The sequence below is a fragment of the Ambystoma mexicanum genome, chromosome 12 (assembly GCF_040938575.1).
Source record: "Ambystoma mexicanum isolate Mex_15411 chromosome 12, UKY_AmexF1_1, whole genome shotgun sequence".
NCBI classification, from domain to species: Eukaryota; Metazoa; Chordata; class Amphibia; order Caudata; family Ambystomatidae; genus Ambystoma; species Ambystoma mexicanum.
The window spans coordinates 968811533-968830795 of NC_090936.1; the positions used below are offsets into that span (position 1 = coordinate 968811533).

General features: G+C 45.6%; 1 protein-coding gene across 3 annotated transcripts in view; it reads left to right on the plus strand.

Annotated features, from left to right (window-relative positions):
- The window catches only part of LOC138514148 (src substrate cortactin-like), a 524537-nt gene that overhangs the window by 210118 nt on the left and 295156 nt on the right, over positions 1-19263 (plus strand). For all 3 annotated transcript variants that reach the window (XM_069629449.1, XM_069629451.1, XM_069629450.1), the window contains exons 5-6: positions 16155-16265; positions 16527-16581. In XM_069629449.1, coding sequence (XP_069485550.1) covers positions 16155-16265; positions 16527-16581 — 166 coding nt within the window. The remainder of the gene's footprint in view (positions 1-16154; positions 16266-16526; positions 16582-19263) is intronic.

The window sequence follows — 19263 nt, forward strand, 5'->3', positions numbered from 1 at the left end:
GCAGGGGTGTCCCCCGCATCCTTTACATGGATTGCGGCGGCAAAACCACTGCCTTTTTGCCATGATTCTTTATGTAAACAGCCGTTTTTGCCACGATTTTAACACATGGAACCTTATAAACTACATCTGCTCTACTGACTTCCATCTTTCAATTTCCATGATTTTAGCAACCAAGATGCTGTGCAGAAATAATTACATTGAAATCACCTGGAACAATACTGTAGTAATTTGGTGGCATGTGGGGAGGGAGAGAATAAGATAGGCTGATTGCATGGAGGGATTTGAGTTCCCGTCACAGCTTGTTGTATGTGATATAGTGTAAATCAATTGATCCTGTTTGGTTGACAGTTCTGTCTTTTTTTCTGAGTGTTGTTCTTCTCATTATTTCTGAGATGTTCACTTTAAAGACCAATCGTATGGACTCTGTGGCAATTAACAGGGTCCCGTCACTTCTCCCAGAGGGGACCCTTTCCCTGTGAGGCTAGGGAGGTGAGCCCACTAGGCAATATGCCCACTAGGGGTGGTGGTAAGCGAGACCTCACACGGAGAGACTCCCCTCTTGGGGATAGGGACTCTCATTCCGTGAAGGCACTCCTTAAACCTCTATCATATGAGGCCCTCAGGTCATCAGTACCTTACAAACTCCAACCTGAACAGACCACTGCTTGCTATTGGAACACCTCTTGCCTGACTCAATTAAAACGCACAACCACTGAGAAAAGGAAGAGTAGAGGAAACATGAAGAGTGCCAACAGGTTGGAATCCAATCATACTGGCAAGAAGTAGAGTGATGGAGTAATAATGATCACTCCTTCTTTAGAAACATACATCACTGGGAAGAGTTGGAACCATGGAGTAATGCAGAATACTTCATGGAGACTAAAGAAGGACAATGGGGAGGGCACATAAAGATCATATAAAAATTGCAGAAGAACTTGTTGAAAGGGGAATCCAACACTGAGCAGGTGTAGCCTGGGAAGCTCAAACCTGGGAGAAAGAGACCTGTGGAAGCAGGATAGTCGTGAGGATATGGCGAAGCAGAAGGAAACGTAGTCCAGGACCCGGCAGTGAGCCAACTCACGTGAGGGTCTGGAACATTCGGGTAGTGGCGTGGCCTTGGGGTGGTGGAACATGCGATCCACAAACGACGCTGAGACCGTTGAGCAGAGGGCGCTGCGGAGTCACAGAGAAGCACAGAAAGAAGCTAAAGAGAAAAATGATGAGTGTGTTTACGAGCCTGAAGTAAACCGCAGCCCCAGCAAGAACCGGTGATGCCGTTCCATCAAGAGAAAGGTTGGGGGAGTGGCAGGAGACCTGGGAGGAACCGGGGCACAAAGAAGGCAGTAACACAAGTCAAGAATGATACGGGTGTCCTCTCACTCAAGTCAGTAATTGGGAAAACATTAAAGCAAGTCAAGAATACTATGGGAGTCCTCTTCCTCCTCTCAGTAATTGGGAAAACATGAAAGCAAGTCAAGAATACTACAGGAGTCATCTTTCTCATCAGAGTAATTGGGAAAACACTAAAGCAATAAGAAAAACCTGTATATAGATGCACTCTGGAATGATGGTAAAATGGGGTCAATATGGTTTTATGGGTGCAAGAGGGTGCGGGGAGATGTTAACAGCCCTGGCACTGGGCTGTAGATTCAGAAGGAGAGAGAAACCGGTGTCCACAAGCTGAGGAGCACTCGTGTCCCCTGCACAACTGGTATGTTTGTGAAAACAAACAATAATTGTGATGCATTTTTATGCTCGAGTTTAGGAAGTAAATTCAATCAAGCAGTTTTTGTACAAGATAATGTTATTATAAGGATAGGCATAACATCAAGTATATACATATATATTTAAATCACATTGCAATTAATTCATCAAACGTGGGTATTCAAGGAGGGGCTCCTCCGTTCTAGTTATATCTGGGAGAAGTTGATAGAACCTATATTGTAATTGAGGAACTGATTAGAATCTGTCTTGTACCTGGAAATGTTAGATATTAAACATATCCGATTGAGGGGTCAGGAGGTCCTCTTACCTTCCTGTGTGTTTCTCGAGAGGAGAACCTCCTCTCGAATACCCACGTCAGATCTCCACCAGATGAATGACCAGTGAGGTGAAATGAGAGAAATTGTACATATTCAAATACAGTATATGTTACTAAAAGAGTACAGAAAAGCTAATATACTCTACTATTTATTTTGAAATATAGATCACAGTGAAGGTTGATTTAAGAAACATATTTGAACTTGTGCTCCTGATGAAGGGGCGGCTCTCCCGAAACGCACAAAGCAATAATCTATCTACGTAAAATATATGGACTTGATAAAGTTTGATGACTTAATTGCAATGTGATTTAAATATATATGTATCTACTTGATGTTTATGCCTATCCTTATAATAAACATTTTTGTACAAAAACTGCATGATTGAGTTGACTTCCTAAACTCGACGATATCAATGCATCAAAATAATTGTTTGCTTTCACAAACATACCAGGTGTGCAGGGGACGCAAGTGCTCCACAGTTTATGGATAACGAAAACACTAAAGCAAGTCACGAATATAACCAGAGTCATCGCCCTCATCTCAGTAATTGGGAAAACCCTAAAACAAGTACAGAAGACTTCAGGAGTCATCTCCGTCGTCTCAGTAGCTGGCAAACCAGTAAAGCAAATCAAGACTACTACGGGAGGCATCTGCCTTGTCCAGTAATAGCAAAGTAACTAAAGTCAACCCAGAGAACTGCGAGATCGGTGACACTCATCCCAGTAGCAGGAAAAAGTGTAGAATACAAGAGCATTGGAGGAAGGGACCCTGGTTGCAGGTCCCATTAGAACAAAAGACTGAATATCAGGTGGAACATTTGGAAGCATTCAGAATGTCTAAAACTTAGTCAAGACTGGAAAAGAGAGAAAGAGGCACTAAACAAAACCCACTGAGGAAAGGAGCCAGATCCTGACATAGTGAAACACAGAACATTGAGAAAGTATCAATGGACATAAAAAAGAGCCTAGAAGAGTCACCTTAATGAACTACAGTGGTTAAGTAAGAATATCACAAGGTACTATATGAAGATAAGCTACTAAGAATAAATAAACCTTTCAGGAGAAGGGAGTCATTCTCGTGGACCCTTTTTTGTTTGCTGAACCTTTCTCATTAGGGGTATGGTCAGCGTATTTAGTTTGTAGACAGAGGACAGACTATTTTGATTTGGACAACATCACTGACGAAAAGCACCATAGTTAAATTTCTGTTAGGCAGGGTCCCCCTCCTCCCCAGCCCCCCATTGAATGGGGATAAATAGGCCTTTTTTATTATTTCAGTTTAGTCCTGCCAACCTTTTGTCCATGGTTAGGAAAGATTTCTTTTGTATATGTACTTTCCCTGCAGTTGCACATCCCCAAACCTTTTGCTGCTGTTTAAGCACCATAGACTGACTTTGCCAGAGAAGCACAGCCTTCAGCTGCACTCCTCTGGGCTTTTGCTCACTTTTAATGGGGAAACTGACATGCCCTTAAAACAGTCAGTACTGGGAGATTTTGTTTCCCTTAGTCCTTCCTTTCTGCAACATGTAACAAGCGCACAATGTACCTTCCAGTACAGTGCACTTCGGTCTCCTAGTCATTTCTAAAGACCCTAGATACTCTTGTAGGACTTTTTAGGAGATGTGCAGATGTGTCATGGACAGGGCTGGTGGCAGTTTATCTTTTCATGTAATTTTAACCCCTTCCTGCCATTTAAACCGCGATTACCGCGTTTGGCACAAATAGGTGGCCTGGCTCCAAAATGGCCATGCCACGAGGTTCTTTGTCCTGTCCTTTGGCCATCTTACCCCTTTGCCTTCCCCAGGTCGAGCCGACCCGGGTCAGTCCTTATTTGGTCATGCAGTTTCCCGCGAAATGCCAAGCTTTCACAAGCTTCTGCATGCCTTGTGTGTGTGCCTCCAGGATGTGGGCTGGGGTGTCTGTCCCCAATACACATCCTGGGTGCCAGAGAGTCTGGAGTGCTGTGAATGCCTGGGACCACCATGGTCTGTGATTGGTCCACGTATGGAGTGTGTGCTTGTGAGCAGATCTCCCTCTTGGTTTTGGCGCAAAGGAGACTCTGGATAAGAGGAGGCCAAAAACACCCATACCATATCGATCACTGGAGTTCTCACTGAACGAAGGATAGGATCCAAGTATCCTGAAACTAAGAAGCCTAGTTGAGGAACCGCTGGAAGGTTTGGTACACTGAGTCCGCGGTCGGCCAGTGGGACCCCTCTGCATCTGGTCATCCTAGAAGGTATTCGAAGACGCTTCAACCCATTAGAATAGTGGGAGCAACTATTCTCGGCACCTTCATAAAACCTGCAAGTAAGGCCTACCGAAAGTGTCTCTGGGCCAACCAGTGGGTGGACCAGCTTATGCAGGACCTTTACTCTGTCTCTGCTGCTGTTTCGAGGATGCCCTCGAGACTTGCTATACTGCTAGCTCTGTGTCCCTGGCACCCTCACACCGAATTTCGAACACTTGCCATTCCCAGGACTGAAGTGAGATGAGTGGGCCAGGACCGGAGTAAACGCGGTTACCGTGTTGCCCACCCGTGGCAACGATCTTTGCAGGTGCACTGCATTTGTGACCCTCTTGTCCCTGAAGCCTGCTGCAGTGAAACTGGCCTGATCCATCCACCAGGAGCAGAGAAATCGCCACTGTCCCATTTGGGAATCATCACTGTATCTTCGGAGCTGAAAGCCGCAGAGACGTCCTTTTTGTTGCATTTGAACCTGCAACCGCAGTGGACTCGACTGGCGAAGTTTGGTCCGGAGTGCGCCTGTGGCCGGTGAGTAACCCTAACCGGTGGCCCCTAGCGCCTCCATCCATTTTTTTTACACATGAGTGGCCCGTGGGGGTCCCTCTCCTTTCCACTGCTTGTGCGAACTAGCAAGCTATTCCCGAACCTTGGAACTGCCTCTGCCTTCAAGTGGAGGTCCTCCCTGAATAGTGGGAATCTGTTCTTCATCGCCTCACCCACCTTCCTTAGCTGCTAGAGACCCCTGAAGAGATGCCATTTTGCTCATTGGAACAACCGCATGCGCTTGCATTGCATGTACTATTGAGCACAAGGCTCCCCTCTTCTTAGGGCTTGGACTGCCTCTTAGTTAGGTTTGTGTTTGATGTTGAAGGGGACTAAAGACTACCTGCACTGCCTGTTTCCTTCCCCTCTAGGTTGTGGACATATTTTGTGCTGTTATCCCTTTAGACCCCACTTATCTTGTATATATCTTGTATTGATAGTGTTGTGTTGGTTTAGTAGTATTGCTGTGATTCTTTTACTATGTGTTGAGTTACAAAGGCCTTGTAATAAATGTATTTATATTTTTGATATATACCCCTGTCTGGGAGTAATTTGTAAGTGTCCTTGCTCTGTGTGCTCATTGAGGTCCTTCAGTCACCCTCACCCCTCCTGAGACCTAGAGCCTCATTACATGGAAGGCGGTAAGGGTTAACGGTCACCGGTAAGGGTACCGGTGACCGTTAACCCTTACCACCTTACTACGAGGTGCCTTTGCGGGACCCGACCTTAACGGCTGGTGTAGACCAGCCATTAAAGTTGGGACCCGCAAAGGGACCATGGTGCTAATTACGGTACCGCAATTTGCGGTACCGTAATTACCGTCTTCCCCATTCCCATTATGCCCTATGGGGCAAAAATGGGAATGGGGAAGGGCCATGGAGAAAGGGGGAATTACCGCCCCACCAACCTTGGAATGGGGTGGTAATTCCCTTTTCCTCCATGGTGGTACCGGTATGGTACCGGCGGCAACCATGGTGCTAATAGCACCATGGTTTACAGCCTTCCGTGTAATGAGGCCCCTAGTCTTGACCGCCTGCCATAGCTACCTTGATTGGTCTGGCTTGTCCAGAGGTTACCCTGTTCCAAGAAACTAGGCTGGCCTTCTGAACCTCTGCCCATCAGGTCAGAGTTTAGACATCCATCTTAACAAATTGGTGTACAGCGGGGGGATAGGACTGAAGGTATCCAGTGTTGCACACTAGTGAAGGCATTTCGAGTTTTTCCTACCCAGGACACATAGTGAAGTGTGTAGCATAACTGAAAAAGGCCATAGACCTATCTAACATAATGGAAACAAGTACCTTGTTAACTTTAAATGCTTCTAAATCTGAAACATTAAGAAACATGTGTGTTGAGAGGGGTTTACCTGCTCAAGGCAAAAAAATGGAAATAAGTCAAAGAATCATGGAATGGCAAGAGTCACAAATTGGTGCCAGAGCTCCTGAGGGAAGTGCAGAAGGTGGTGAGGCTGCTCTCACTGGCAGACTGACAAGTCTGTCACTGCACTTATCCATGGGACCCATGAGGATTTAGATGATGTGATGTCCAATGTTTCCTCTGCCAGTGCTGATGCTGAGGCCATGCTTGAATTCAAGAAGCAAGAGCTGCTGTTTAGGCAGAAGGAGCTTGAATTTAACAGAGCTTGAATTTAAGATGGCCAAGCTGAAGAAAGAGCAGGCAGAAAAACAGAAAGACAGGGATCACCAGTTGGAACTGGCCAAGCTTCAAGTTTCCAATGGATTTAAGGGTCCTGGACATGGGTCTGGGTCCTCCTCTCATACAAGGTTTCCTAAAGATCTGCTCAGTGTGTATGATGAAAAGAATGATATTATGGACTTTCTGAATACTTTTGAGTATGCATGTGAAGTTCGACAGGTTGACAATGCTGATAAAATTGCATGGTTACTTCGCAGACTGCCCCATTCTGGCTCCAGTGCCATTATGGAAATGTCAAAAGCTGAGAGAGCAGATTTTGCAATGTTGAAGAAAATTCTCATCTTAAAGTTTGGAAAGACTCCTGCCCAATACTTGAAGAGATTCAGAGAGTACACAAAGAAAGAAGGAGGTTCTTGGGTGTCTTATGTAACTGAGTCCTTAAAAAACTTGACTGGCTGAGTTGAAGGTTATAAGGTCTCCACCTTTGAGGGTATGATATGTCTTGTCATGCTTGAACATATTTTTGCATATTGTTCCCCTGAGCTTAAGCAGCATTTGGCAGATTCAAAGGAGATAGATCCTAAGAAGCTAACCACAGCAGCAGATTTGTGGGTGTCACATAGAGTGTCCCATAAGGACAAGACTCATCCTGGTAAGCAGGAGGAGGGGAAAAATCCTAAAGATAAGGAGGGTGGCGGATCTGATAAAACGTCCTCCAAAAGGCCCACAAAAAGAAAAATAAGGTTAAGTCATAAGAGAACTCACAGGGTAGTGGAGGCTATCCTCCAAAACAGAACTCTGGTTACAGTAAGCCTCTCTATATCAACAGACCCCGTGGATCTTGTGTGGCTTGTGGAGCAAATGACCATGTGAAGGGGGATCCCAGATGTAAGGTCAAAACCTTGGGAGTCCACTCTGCTAATCTGGCTTCCTCGCCTATGAGGAAGACAAGTTTACAGGAGCATCCTTCTCTTCAGATTTCTTCCCCAGTGGGATAGATTCTGAGGTATTTTTAGTTTCCCTGGGTTCCTGGGAGCCTAATGTCTCAGAGGCTTATGCTAGGATTCCAGATAACACCAACCACTACTTTAAAGACAGTGTGCTAATCAATGGAGTAGATACTCCAGCTCTTGGGGATAGTGAGTGTAGTCGAACTGTAGTGGACTCTACCTTGGTAGACCCAGAGGAAGTTGCCATAGGTGCTCTGATGCCCACTAAGTTGGCTCATGGCCCACCTCTCCAGTTCCCAGCAATACCTGTAAATCTTACTATAAATGGTACAGTAGTCAGGATTCCAGTGAGCATTCTGAGAGATGTCCCAGGAAAAGTCTTGCTGGGAAATGATCTCAGAGCTTTAGGGCTTGTGGGAGATACAGCAGAAAGACCCTGCACAAGGTCTCAAACAAGGGCAGGACTGGCCAAGACCACTGCAGTGCCCAAGCCAAAGGGGAAACCCAGGGCTAAAGGAGTCAGAAAAGACAAAAGAGGGAAAAATAATATTCCACCTAACTCACCTACCACTGAGGTGGAGGTAGTTGGTCAAGCACCAGAACCTGATGAGGTAGAGGTGTTGCCTGAAGTATTTGATCCAAATGACAACCCTGAACTAAAAGACATATTAGTAGACATATTAGTAGAAGGTGGTCCTGACATAGAAGAATTCAGTAAAGGCCATTGTGAGTGTCCATCTCTGGAAGGCCTAAGGAGACAGGCCTGCTCCCAGCTTGAGGGTGAACCTCCTGGGAAGCACAGGATTTATTGGGAAGGTGGGCTCATGTACAGTGAGCCTACAGAGTCTACAGAAGGATACCATAGGAGGTTGGTGGTTCCCCTTGCTGTAAGACCCTTCCTCCTGCAGCTGGTGCATGAAGTGCCCCTTGCTGGTCACCTTGGCATCAAGAGAACCAACCAAAGGTTATCCATGCATTTCTGCTGGCACAAGATGGGGGTGCAAGTAGAAAGTCACTGCAGGAGTTGTGCCACCTGCCAGTTATCTGGTAAGAGTGGCTCAACAATCCAAGCTCCACTGGTACCCCTCCCAGTTGTGGGGGTACCATTTGAGAGGGTAGGGATTTACATTGTGGGTCCCCTTGACCCCCAAACTTCCTTGGGCAATAGGTTTATCCTGGTGCTGGTCGACCATGCCACCAGATATCCTGAGGCCATCCCATTAAAAACTGTGATTGCCAAGTCAGTTGCAAAAGCCTTGCTTGGCATCTTTACTAGGGTTGGCTTCCCTAAAGAGGTTGTGTCTGATAGGGGCAGCAACTTTATGTCAAAGTATATGCAGGCCATGTGGAAAGAATGTGGTGTCACCTATACGTTTTCATCCGCATGTCACCCACAAACCAATGGTCTAGTGGAAAGGCTTAACAGGACCTTAAAAAGTATGATTGGGGCTCTGGAAGAACCCCAAAGAAGAAAATGGGATCTTCTGCTACCATGCTTACTGTTTGCCTACAGAGAGGTACCACAAGAGGGTGTTGGCTTCAGCCCCTCTGAAATTCTGTTTGGTCACCCGGTCAGGGGACCCTTGGCTATAGTTAAGGAGGGATGGGAGATCCCCCCCCCCATTACTACCAACATAGTGGACTATGTGCTAGGGCTCAGAAAAAGGATGGTACTCCTGATGGGTCTGGCTAGTGAGAAGCCTATGGCAGGGCAAGCAGTGGGGAAACATTGGTATGACCAGAAGGCTTCCCTCATCACTTTCACACCTGATCAGCAAGTCGTGATCATGAATCCTATAAGGCCTAGAACTTTGCAGGACAAATAGTCAGGCTCTTACACAGTGGTAGAGTCACTGGGTGAGGTAAACTATTTAGTGGACCTTGGAAGGGCTGGACAGGCTCCAAAAGTGTTCCATGTGAATAGACTTAAGGCTTTCATCCCAAGAGTTGAAATCGCTGCACTTCTGCTGGCTTCAGATGTTGAGGAAGAGGAGTCAGAACCTCTCCCTGACCTGTTCCAAAGCAGTCCTTCAGACAGCTCCATTGAGAGTGTCCAAGTGGCCCCTCACCTGACTTCTGATCAACAAGCAGAGGTGAAAAGTTTGCTTAGGCAGTTTCCCCCCTTGTTTTCACAGTACCCTGGTTTGACACCTTGGTGCAAACATGATATTGACACAGGAGACAGTGTACCTACCAAATGTAGGGGATACAGGATGTCAGACAAAGTAAAGTCTTACATTAAGACAGAGGTCAACAAAATGTTGGATCTTGGGGTGATTGAACCCTCTAGTAGTCCTTGGTCCAGCCCAGTGGTATTGGTTCCAAAAGCAGGTACTTCTGAGTTGAGGTTCTGTGTGGATTACAGGGCTCTGAATGCTGTCACAAAGACAGATGCCCACCCCTTGCCTAGAACAGATGAGCTGGTGGATACTTTGGGTGCCTCCAAATACCTCAGCACATTTGACCTCACTGCAGGCTATTGGCAAATAGCTCTTGCGGAACATGCAAAGGAGAAGGCAGCTTTCTCAACACCAGGGGGTCTTGACCAGTTCAGGGTAATGCCTTTCGAGTTGAAGAATGCACCTGCCACTTTCCAGAGGCTTGTGAATCATGTGTTGAATGGGCTGGATGCATTCTGTCTTGCATATCTGGATGATATAGCAGTTTTCAATGCCACCTGGGAAGACCATGTGAAACATCTTAGGATTGTGTTACAGGCTCTTCAGAAGGCCCACTTGACCATAAAGGCCAGTAAGTGCCAGATTGGACAAGGATCAGTGGTCTATCTTGGACATGTAGTAGGTGGAGGGAGGATACAGCCTATACCCAGTAAAACAAGCAGTACAAGATTGGCCTACCCCTACCACTCAGACCCAAGTAAGAGCCTTTTTAGGGCTCACTTGGTACTATAGCAATTTCATGGCAGACTATGGCACCATAGTTGCCCCTCTGACTGCTTTCACCACTCCTAAGAAACCCAAGAAGGTAACTTGGTCTGAAGAGTGTGGGAAGGCCTTCAATGGCTTAAAAGACTCCTTGTGCCAGGCCCCTGTTCTCAGGTCCCCTGATTACCAAAGGCCTTTTATTGTGCAGATAGATGCCTCTGACACTGGGATAGGAGCTGTACTATCACAAGTAGATGAGAAGGGTAAGGAGCACTCTATTGGCTTCATTAGTTGGCAGCTTAAGGACAGAGAGCTCAGATGGTCCACAGTAGAGAAAGAGTGTTTCTCTGTTGTGTGGGCCCTAAGGAAGCTGAAGCCCTACCTCTATGGGACCCACTTCACTGTGCAAACTGACCATACACCCTTAAAGTGGCTAATGAACATGAAGGGAGAGAATCCATAGGTCTGCAAGGCTTTGACTTCACCATTGAGCATAGGCCAGGTGTCCAACATAGCAATGCTGATGGGTTGTCCAGAATGTTTAACCAACCTGAACATGAGACTCATCCAGGGGTGGATTGGTTCCCCCTGTCCTTAGTCTGGGAGGGGCGAGTGTTAGGAAATATTTCATTTTTATATGTACTTTCCCTCCAGTTGTACACCCCCAAACTTTTTGCTGCTGTTTAAACACCATAGGCTGACTTTGCCAGAGAAGCACAGCCTTCAGATGCACTCCTCTGGGCTTTCACTCACTTTTAATAGGGAAACTGACATGCCCTTAAGAAAGTTAGTACTGGGAGACTTTGATTCCCTTAGTCCTTTCCCAATGTTGCAACTTTTCTGCAACATGTAACAAGTGCACAATGTACTTTTCGGTACAGTGCACTTGGGTCTCCTAGTCATTTCTAAAAACCTTAGATACTCTCGTAGGACTTTTTAGGAGATGTGCTGATGTGTCATGGACAGGGCTGGCAGCAGCTTATCCTTTCATGTAATTGTAACCCCGTCCTGCCATTTAAACTGCGATTACCGTGTTTGGCACAAATAGGTTGCCTGGCTCCAAAATGGCCATGCCATGAGGTTCTTTGTCCTCTCCTTTGGCCATCATTCCCCTTTGCGTAACCCAAGTCGATCCGACCAGACCGAGGTGAGTCCATATTTGGGCATGCAGTTTCACGCAAAACGCCAAGCTTTCGTGGGATTCTGCATGCCTGGTGTGTGTGCCTCCAGGATGTGCGCTGGGGTGTCTGTCCCCAATACACATCCTGGGTGCCAGAGAGTCTGGAGTGCTGTGAATGCCTGGGACCACTGTGGTTCGTGATTGGTCCACGTATGCAGTGTGTGTTTGTGAGAGGATCTCCCATTGGGTCCTCTTCAATTTGGCGCGAAGGAGACTCTGGATAAGAGGAGGCCAAAAACACCCATACCATGTCGATCTCTGGAGTTCTCACTGAACGAAGGATAGGATCCAAGTATCCTGAAACTAAGAAGCCGAGTCGAGGAACCGCTGGTGAACCGCTGGAAGATTTGGCACCCTGAGCCTGCTGTCGTCCTGTGGGACCCCTCTGCATCTGGTCATCCTAGAAGGTCTGCGAAGACGCTTCGACACATTGGAATAGTGGGACTAACTTTTCTCGGTACCTTCAATAAAACCTGCTTGTAAGCCTTCTCGGAAGTGTCCCTGGGCCAACCAGTGGGCTGACCACCTTACACAGGACCTTTGCTCTGTCTCCGCCGCCGTTCCCTCGAAACTTGATATACTGCTAGCTCCGTGTCCCCAGCACCCTCACACCTAATTTCGAACACTTGGCATTCCCAAGTCTGAAGTGAGACGAGTGCGCCAGGACCGGAGTAAATGCGGTTACCGTGTTGCCCAGCCGGGGCAACAATCTTTGCAGGTGCACTGCATTTGTGACCCTCTTGCCCTGAAGCCTGTTGCAGTAAAACTAGCCTGATCGATCCATCAGGAGCGGAGAAATCGCCACTGTCCAGTTTGGGAATCATCGCTGTATCTTCGGAGTGAAAGCTGCAGAGACATCCTTTTTGTTGCATTTGAACCTGCAACCGCAGTGGATACGACTGGCAAAGTTTGGTCTGGAGTGCACCTGGGCCGGTGAGTAACCCTAACCCTACCCAGTGGCCCCTAGCGCCTCCATCCATTTTTACGCACAAGTTGCCCCTGGGGGTCCCTCTCCTTTCCACTGCTAGCGCGAACTATCGAACTATTCCCGAACCTTGGAACTGCCTTTGCCTTCCAGTGGAGGTCCTCCCTGAATAGTGGGTTTCTATTCTTCATCGCCTCACCCACCTTCCTGAGCTGCTAGAGACCCCTGAAGAGACGCTGTTTTGCCCATTGGAACAACCGTGTGCGCTTGCATTGCATGTACTATTGAGCACAAGGCTCCCCTCTTCTTAGGGCTTGGACTGCCACTTAGTTAGGTGTGTGTTTGATGTTGAAGGGGACTAAAGACTACCTGCACTGCCTGTTTCCTTCCCTTCTAGGTTGTGGACATATTTCGTGCTGTTAACCCTTTAGACCCCAATGGTCTTGTATATATCTTGTATTGATAGTGTTGTATTGGTTTAGTAGTACTGCTGTGATTATTTTACTATGTGTTGAGTTACAAAGGCCTTGTAATAAATGTGTTTATATTTTCGATATATACACCTGTCTGGGAGTAATTTGTAAGTGTCCTTGGTCTGTGTGCTCATTGAGGTCCTTCAGTCACCCTCACCCCTCCTGAGACGTAGTTTTGACCGCCTGCCATAGCTACCTTGATTGGTCTGGCTTGTCCAGAGGTTACCCTGTTCCAAGAAACTAGACTCGCCTTCTGAACCTCTGCCCACCAGGTCAGAGTTCAGAAATCCATCTTAACATCCGCCTTCTTCTTCTGGCCTAGCACAGCTCTCATATAAATGACTTCATATAAGCAAGAGTCAGTACAGAAATACATAAAAATAAGTGCTCAAGCTAATATGTTGCTCTTATTTATTGGTAAAAATTGACAGGGTAAACAAAACACTTTTCAATCGGAAACAATACTTAAGCCAGATTTTAATAAATTGAGCTCCATCTGGCATAACATTAACCCTCCTTTTTCTCAGCAGACTGTATCCCACACAGCACCAGTGTAAGGAAGAAATCTTCAAGTCCCCTCCAATTTTGCTTATCGTTTATGGACCCTGGCTTATTTCCCCAGTGAGGCATATCCAGGCCACACAGGGAACACATCTGTTATATTTGTTGGCACTTTGGGGATCCTTCTGGACCCTAAAAGTGGGGGCTACAGCGAACTTGCCTTTTGGTTTTCCAGAGTCCGTAACCTGACCAAGACAGCTGTAATGGTGTGTGTTGGTGGCAGTGTATATTAATATAGTGACTGCACGAATTGTAGCAATTTTCATTGACAGGAAATGTTTGGCTTTTCTTCCTGAAGACTTCCAAAATGGATCCTTGAGTGTTGTTAAATCCAGTGACCAGACAGCTATGATTTATTGTTCTTGAATGTGATTGGTTGTCAACCAAGAATATCTATCTAGGGTCATCGTTTAGGAGCTCACGAGGATAGGGTTGTGATAACTGCAGAGGTTGGATATTGTGATTCCTGTGGAATCCACATCCTGTGAGTTTACCCTGGATAATGCTGGTGAAAGATTCTATGTGGTAGCCAGCATTGGTTGGTGGGCTGGCTGGCCACCAAACATTTCAGTGGTTCTTGTGCATGGCTCGGGATACCCTCCGCCCCATGGTTTGGCACAAAAGCTAACACACTGCACCAGGGATGTTGGCAACTGCTGGTATTTGATCCTGAACATCCAGAGAGATGGATGACTCCTGAGTGACCATGGAAGGTCTGTACAAACATCTTTGGGACTCTAAAACTCCAATGGCGAAGTTGTGCCTTTCTCTTGACCAGAAGGAACCATGTCTGGTGGTGCTTCTTTCATCTGACCAGGTGGGGACTGCTGGATCCTTCTTTCATGGGCTGTTAATGTGGTTGTGCAACTCTCCAGACTTCCCTGCCTGGGGTGCTTTATCTGTGCAACCAAACACTGCATCCTATTGACGTCATGGCATGGCTGTTTCCTCTGATGGATACCGTATTCGATGGCCCATCTGTGTAGTATGACACTGCTACCACTCTCCTGGCACGGAGACCTCCAGTGACATGTCATGCAGCTCTTTATATAAACTGCTATCTGTGAGGGGTCAGAAATGTGAGGCGGACAACTTTGTAAAGAGTTTTCAAAATTAGCCATTTTATTAAATGAAAAAGGTTGGATAAACGCCACACTATCCCTACCCTGACGAGTAAAGCTTCCCCACTGGCTTTTTGGGCCTTCCACCAACTGACACGCTTGCTTGTATATTAATTTTGATGCAACGCTTGATGTTTTTGAACAGTGAAGTGCCTGCTATGAACACGTGGATAGCGTCGCACCATTCAGAGTCACTCACTCACCGTGAACTCACTGGTAAGTCGCTCCCGCTAAGCTTAGTGTTAGCAGGTCTTCGATTATTCGAGCTTCCTGCGATGGGGCAAACAGCCTCTTCTGACCCACCACCGTTCACGCCACTCAAAATTGGAGCTTCTGCTACTCAGGAGAGATTCATGTGCAACCCAGCCACTTGATAGGGCACACTTCCCTCGCTGCTTCTGCTTCCTGCTGTGCGACCTCTGCACAACAAGTTTTCTCTGGGCAAGCGTCCTCTTCTCACGCTTCCCGTTGCGTGACCTCTGCTACAGGGACCACTTAAGGCAAAGGCCCTCTCAGGACCCGTCAGCTTCTCCGTGGTCCCAGCGCCTTTTGTCACCTGTAGCTTCCCCTTCTGCTGTATACACGGCCTGCATTACTTTCTCCTCTCCTGCTGCTCTACCGCCGGTACATAAGGGGACTTTTTAAGCCTCCCAGTCTTCCTCAGATGTAGGTCATTTACACCAATTAGCTGACCGCTCCTACTGCACTAGTCCCCTACATCCCTCTTCCTCGTCTCAGTACTGGGGGAATTATGGGACTTGAAGTCCCTACCAGCAAAGTTAGTTTTCCTAACCTCCTCTACTTTGCTGATTTGATTTCCACTTTCTACAAAATTGATGCAAGGAATATCACACAAATTATTCAGCAGTTTTGTTTGGCAAGAGGAATAAGGCTTTCTACACTTTTGGTGATTATTATTCTCAAACTTCCTTTTTATTACCCCTTTTAAGTTAGGTAAGTTTTTAGCTCTATGGGTTTGAGAAGGAGTTTTTTTCGTTTTTATACCACAAACGTTCTGGCTGATGTGAATTTGAGCTCACCCACATTAAGGTGTTCAACCTGTGGAACGGCTAGGCCATTGTGGCAACACATGATATTATATACTTTGGCAGTTGTGATATGTCTTCCTCATAGGAAGGCAAATACTGTGTCTCATCCCACGGATTCGTCTCAATTCCCTGAGCCTTTTGTCCTCCCAGGTGATCCTCCTGCAGAGCACCACCCCGAGGTCAGGATCAGCAAGTGTCTGCCTTTCCCAGACCACCTGGGAGGAGACCTTAGGCATGGATTCAGTGAGGGATTCATAGGATTCGATTCATTCATATTGTCTATTGTCTCAGATTAATGGATTTACACTGCACTTTGATTAATCTTCGTTCCAACTCATTAATCACCGTGTTCACTTCCCCAAAACCTAATGCTCACGATCTGAATTTTCCAAATGGAAGACACTGGCTTTCCTGTCTGGGGCGGGAATGATTGAATCATAGAAGCCGTCATTGATTTACAGCCAGGTGAACAATCTTCATTGGATTTGTTTAGAAGTAGTAACCCCGCTTTGTATTTTTCAGAGTGCTTTAGGACATGACTACACTGCAAAGGTGGAACAACATTCCTCTCAGACAGATGCTGCCAAAGGCTTTGGGGGCAAATATGGTGTTCAGAAGGACCGAACAGATAAGGTCAGTACTGTCATACTGCACAAGCAATGTCACCCGAGGTAAGAATGAGTTCTAGATGCTATGTAGCACGTGGTCAGCACAGGACCCAATCCTCCTCCTAGTCCTGAGGTAGCAGAACCTATGCTCCAGGATGAGACTTCAGACGTTTGAAATGATTAAGGCTATTGGCTAAATGTGATGATGTGAATTTGACATCTTCTGTTTTACTGGGACAAAAGAAGTACACACATACTTACAATGCATGTTTATCCCTCTTTCCAGTCAGCTGTTGGATTTGAATACAAAGGAGAAGTGGAGAAACACGCCTCGCAGCAAGGTACGTCCATGCCTAACATGCTGTAGCACTTCAATGCAACTGCTGCCCTGAGCCCACATCGACGACTTCAGTAGCACTATTGTTGTTTACCTCTCACTCTTCCACCACCCCCTTTGAAACCTAGCTAGGTTTAGCTCTTCTCTGGATAGGTCCTCATCAAGTTTTTGCATGAACCTCCAGCCTTGGTGCTGACCTGCAAATACAAGTGTGATGTTAGAAACAAGTGATTGATCCAGTGTACTTGAATCAATGTGGTTTAGGCTTGTACCAACAAAGGGTCCTTTCCCACCTCTTCCAGTCCCCCCCCCCATGAAGTTCAACATGTGGATTCTACGTTCAGTCTTCAATGAACATAGTTGTGTTCCTCTAAAAACATGGCTGGCCCTCTACCCTTGTCAGGCTTACATCTCGACAGTAATATCTGTTTCAAAGAGCAAGAAGATGTATCGTTAGACTAAGGGCAATGGTTTAGGAATCTAACTCACCCTGCTTCCACCTGAGTCAACACAGTTGCAGTGCTGAAGTCACCTGGCTTCTTCCAAGAATCAATGGCACAAGTTACTCCCATTAGCTGCTCCTGGGGTCCCTCCCCATATGCGTGATCAGAGACTCTTTTGGATCATTGTCACCATAGGTCTATCAACACGTCTATTCACCGTCTTTAGTTCAACACTATATTCCTTCTCAGCTAGTTGCACAGTAGGAAAACCCTGATACAAATATACATACTTGCACTCAGAGCCACTTCCCATGGACACATTGTTGGTCCTAAGATTAACCTAGAATTATAGAATGTATATGCCTCAGTTTAAAAAATCGGTAGCTGTGGAATGGATCATTCGGAGCCCCCAGTAAGGGAAACATGTTTCCTAAAATCATTCTGAGAATGACTAGGCTGCTTAGAATTGTGAAAAACCTTCTGTCTCTCTGATTTTAGAACTTGCATAATATACTGCTTGGATAGGTTATATCAGGGTGTATATATATATATATATATATATATATATATATATATATATATATATATATATATATATATATAGGTTCTGGTAAAACCTATAAACCATACCATTGAGTTTTGCGAACATTCAATTGCTAGAACAGTTTGACTCGTTGGAAGTATATGGCTGACCTTTTCAGAAAAAAGTTGCATGCCACGGCCCCCCACAAACTGAAATTGTGGTAAATCCTTCAAATTATTCAAAAGTTATTAAGTGTCAAAAAGAGGGCTGTTTTTTAACAGAGCCATTAGTAGAAGGGGTCCCCTTTTGAACAAGTCAACATGTTGACAGGTGGTCACGCCACCTGCTTGTGGTCTTAGTCCCTCCCACTTTTGATATGCTTTGATATAAACTTAATATAAATATGATATAAAAAGGATATAAAAAATATTTGGGACTGATTCATGGAATTATTTGCGCCGAAAAACAGGCATTTGTGCGCCATTCTGTCCGCAAATCCCTGTTTGACAAATGGGGATTTGCAGGCAGAATGGCGCACAAATCCCTGTTTTTTGACGCAAAAATTCCATGAATCAGCCCCTTTGATATTGATTTGATAGCCAATGTATATTGGATATGAAGTGTTTACTTATTTTTATCAGTTTTGATATAAAGGGAATATACATTTTATATAAAATCTATATATAGATGGGAGTGGTTGGGAGCGCTGCTAAACGATGTTGCTTGGTCAAGCGCCGAGAGCGTCGTGAGCACTGAAGACAGTGACTGAATCTATGGTTTTGCAGAGTGATGCAGTGATGATGTCAGAGGGGTTCCGCCCACTCCGATAGGAAGCGGAAAATGATATCAAGCAATTTTGATATCTTTTTAAAATAAAAATGTGAGGGGTGAACTCGCATAACTTTTGGCAACTAATGAATAATGTGGACCCGACTCAAGTCAAAATAATGATAAATCCAATCCCTGAAGCCATCTGGGCAGGCCATTTTTCTAAGTTGTATAAGACCAATGACAAATGTTACTCACCTCATAGAGTGAGTCCTTGACCTTGGACATTGAGATGTGAGGTAGGTATAATAAAGAATCTTATAATAAAATCTAAAAATACAGGAGCCCCTGGGTTAAACAATCTCAGTTATAAGGTGCTATAAGCTGACCCTCTCTTATGGGCAAGAATCTTATGTATACTTTTCAAAGACGTATGTACACTTAAAATCATTCTGCAATCTTGGAGGGTGTCTGTTGTCATCCCTGTGTTTAAAAAGGGTTCTCGATTGGAGCCCAGTAACTACAGACCCATAGCTATAGCGGACTCAGACTCTAAAATATTTGCATCCTTGGTATTGATTGATGTTCAGAGGTGGATGGATGATAATCATATACTTAGCATGAACCAAGTGGGTTTCAAGAAAAACTGTGGTACGGATTGTGGTGGGTTAGTCTTGCGATGTATCCAAAGCAAAGCGTGGGCTAAGGGGAAGAGTCAAACTTTTGTGGCATCTATGGACCTTAGCAAGGCATTTGACCTTGTTGACAGGCTAATGCTATGGCATAATCTAAAATATCTAAAAATGCCAACGCATCTATTGAACATTATTGTTGAACTTTACACAGACACTAGGCTAGTTGTAAGAATGAACATGGTTGGGGATCTCTCCTCCCAAATTTTAATCAACAATGGCTTAAGACAAGGATGCATGCTGGCACCAACGATTTTTAA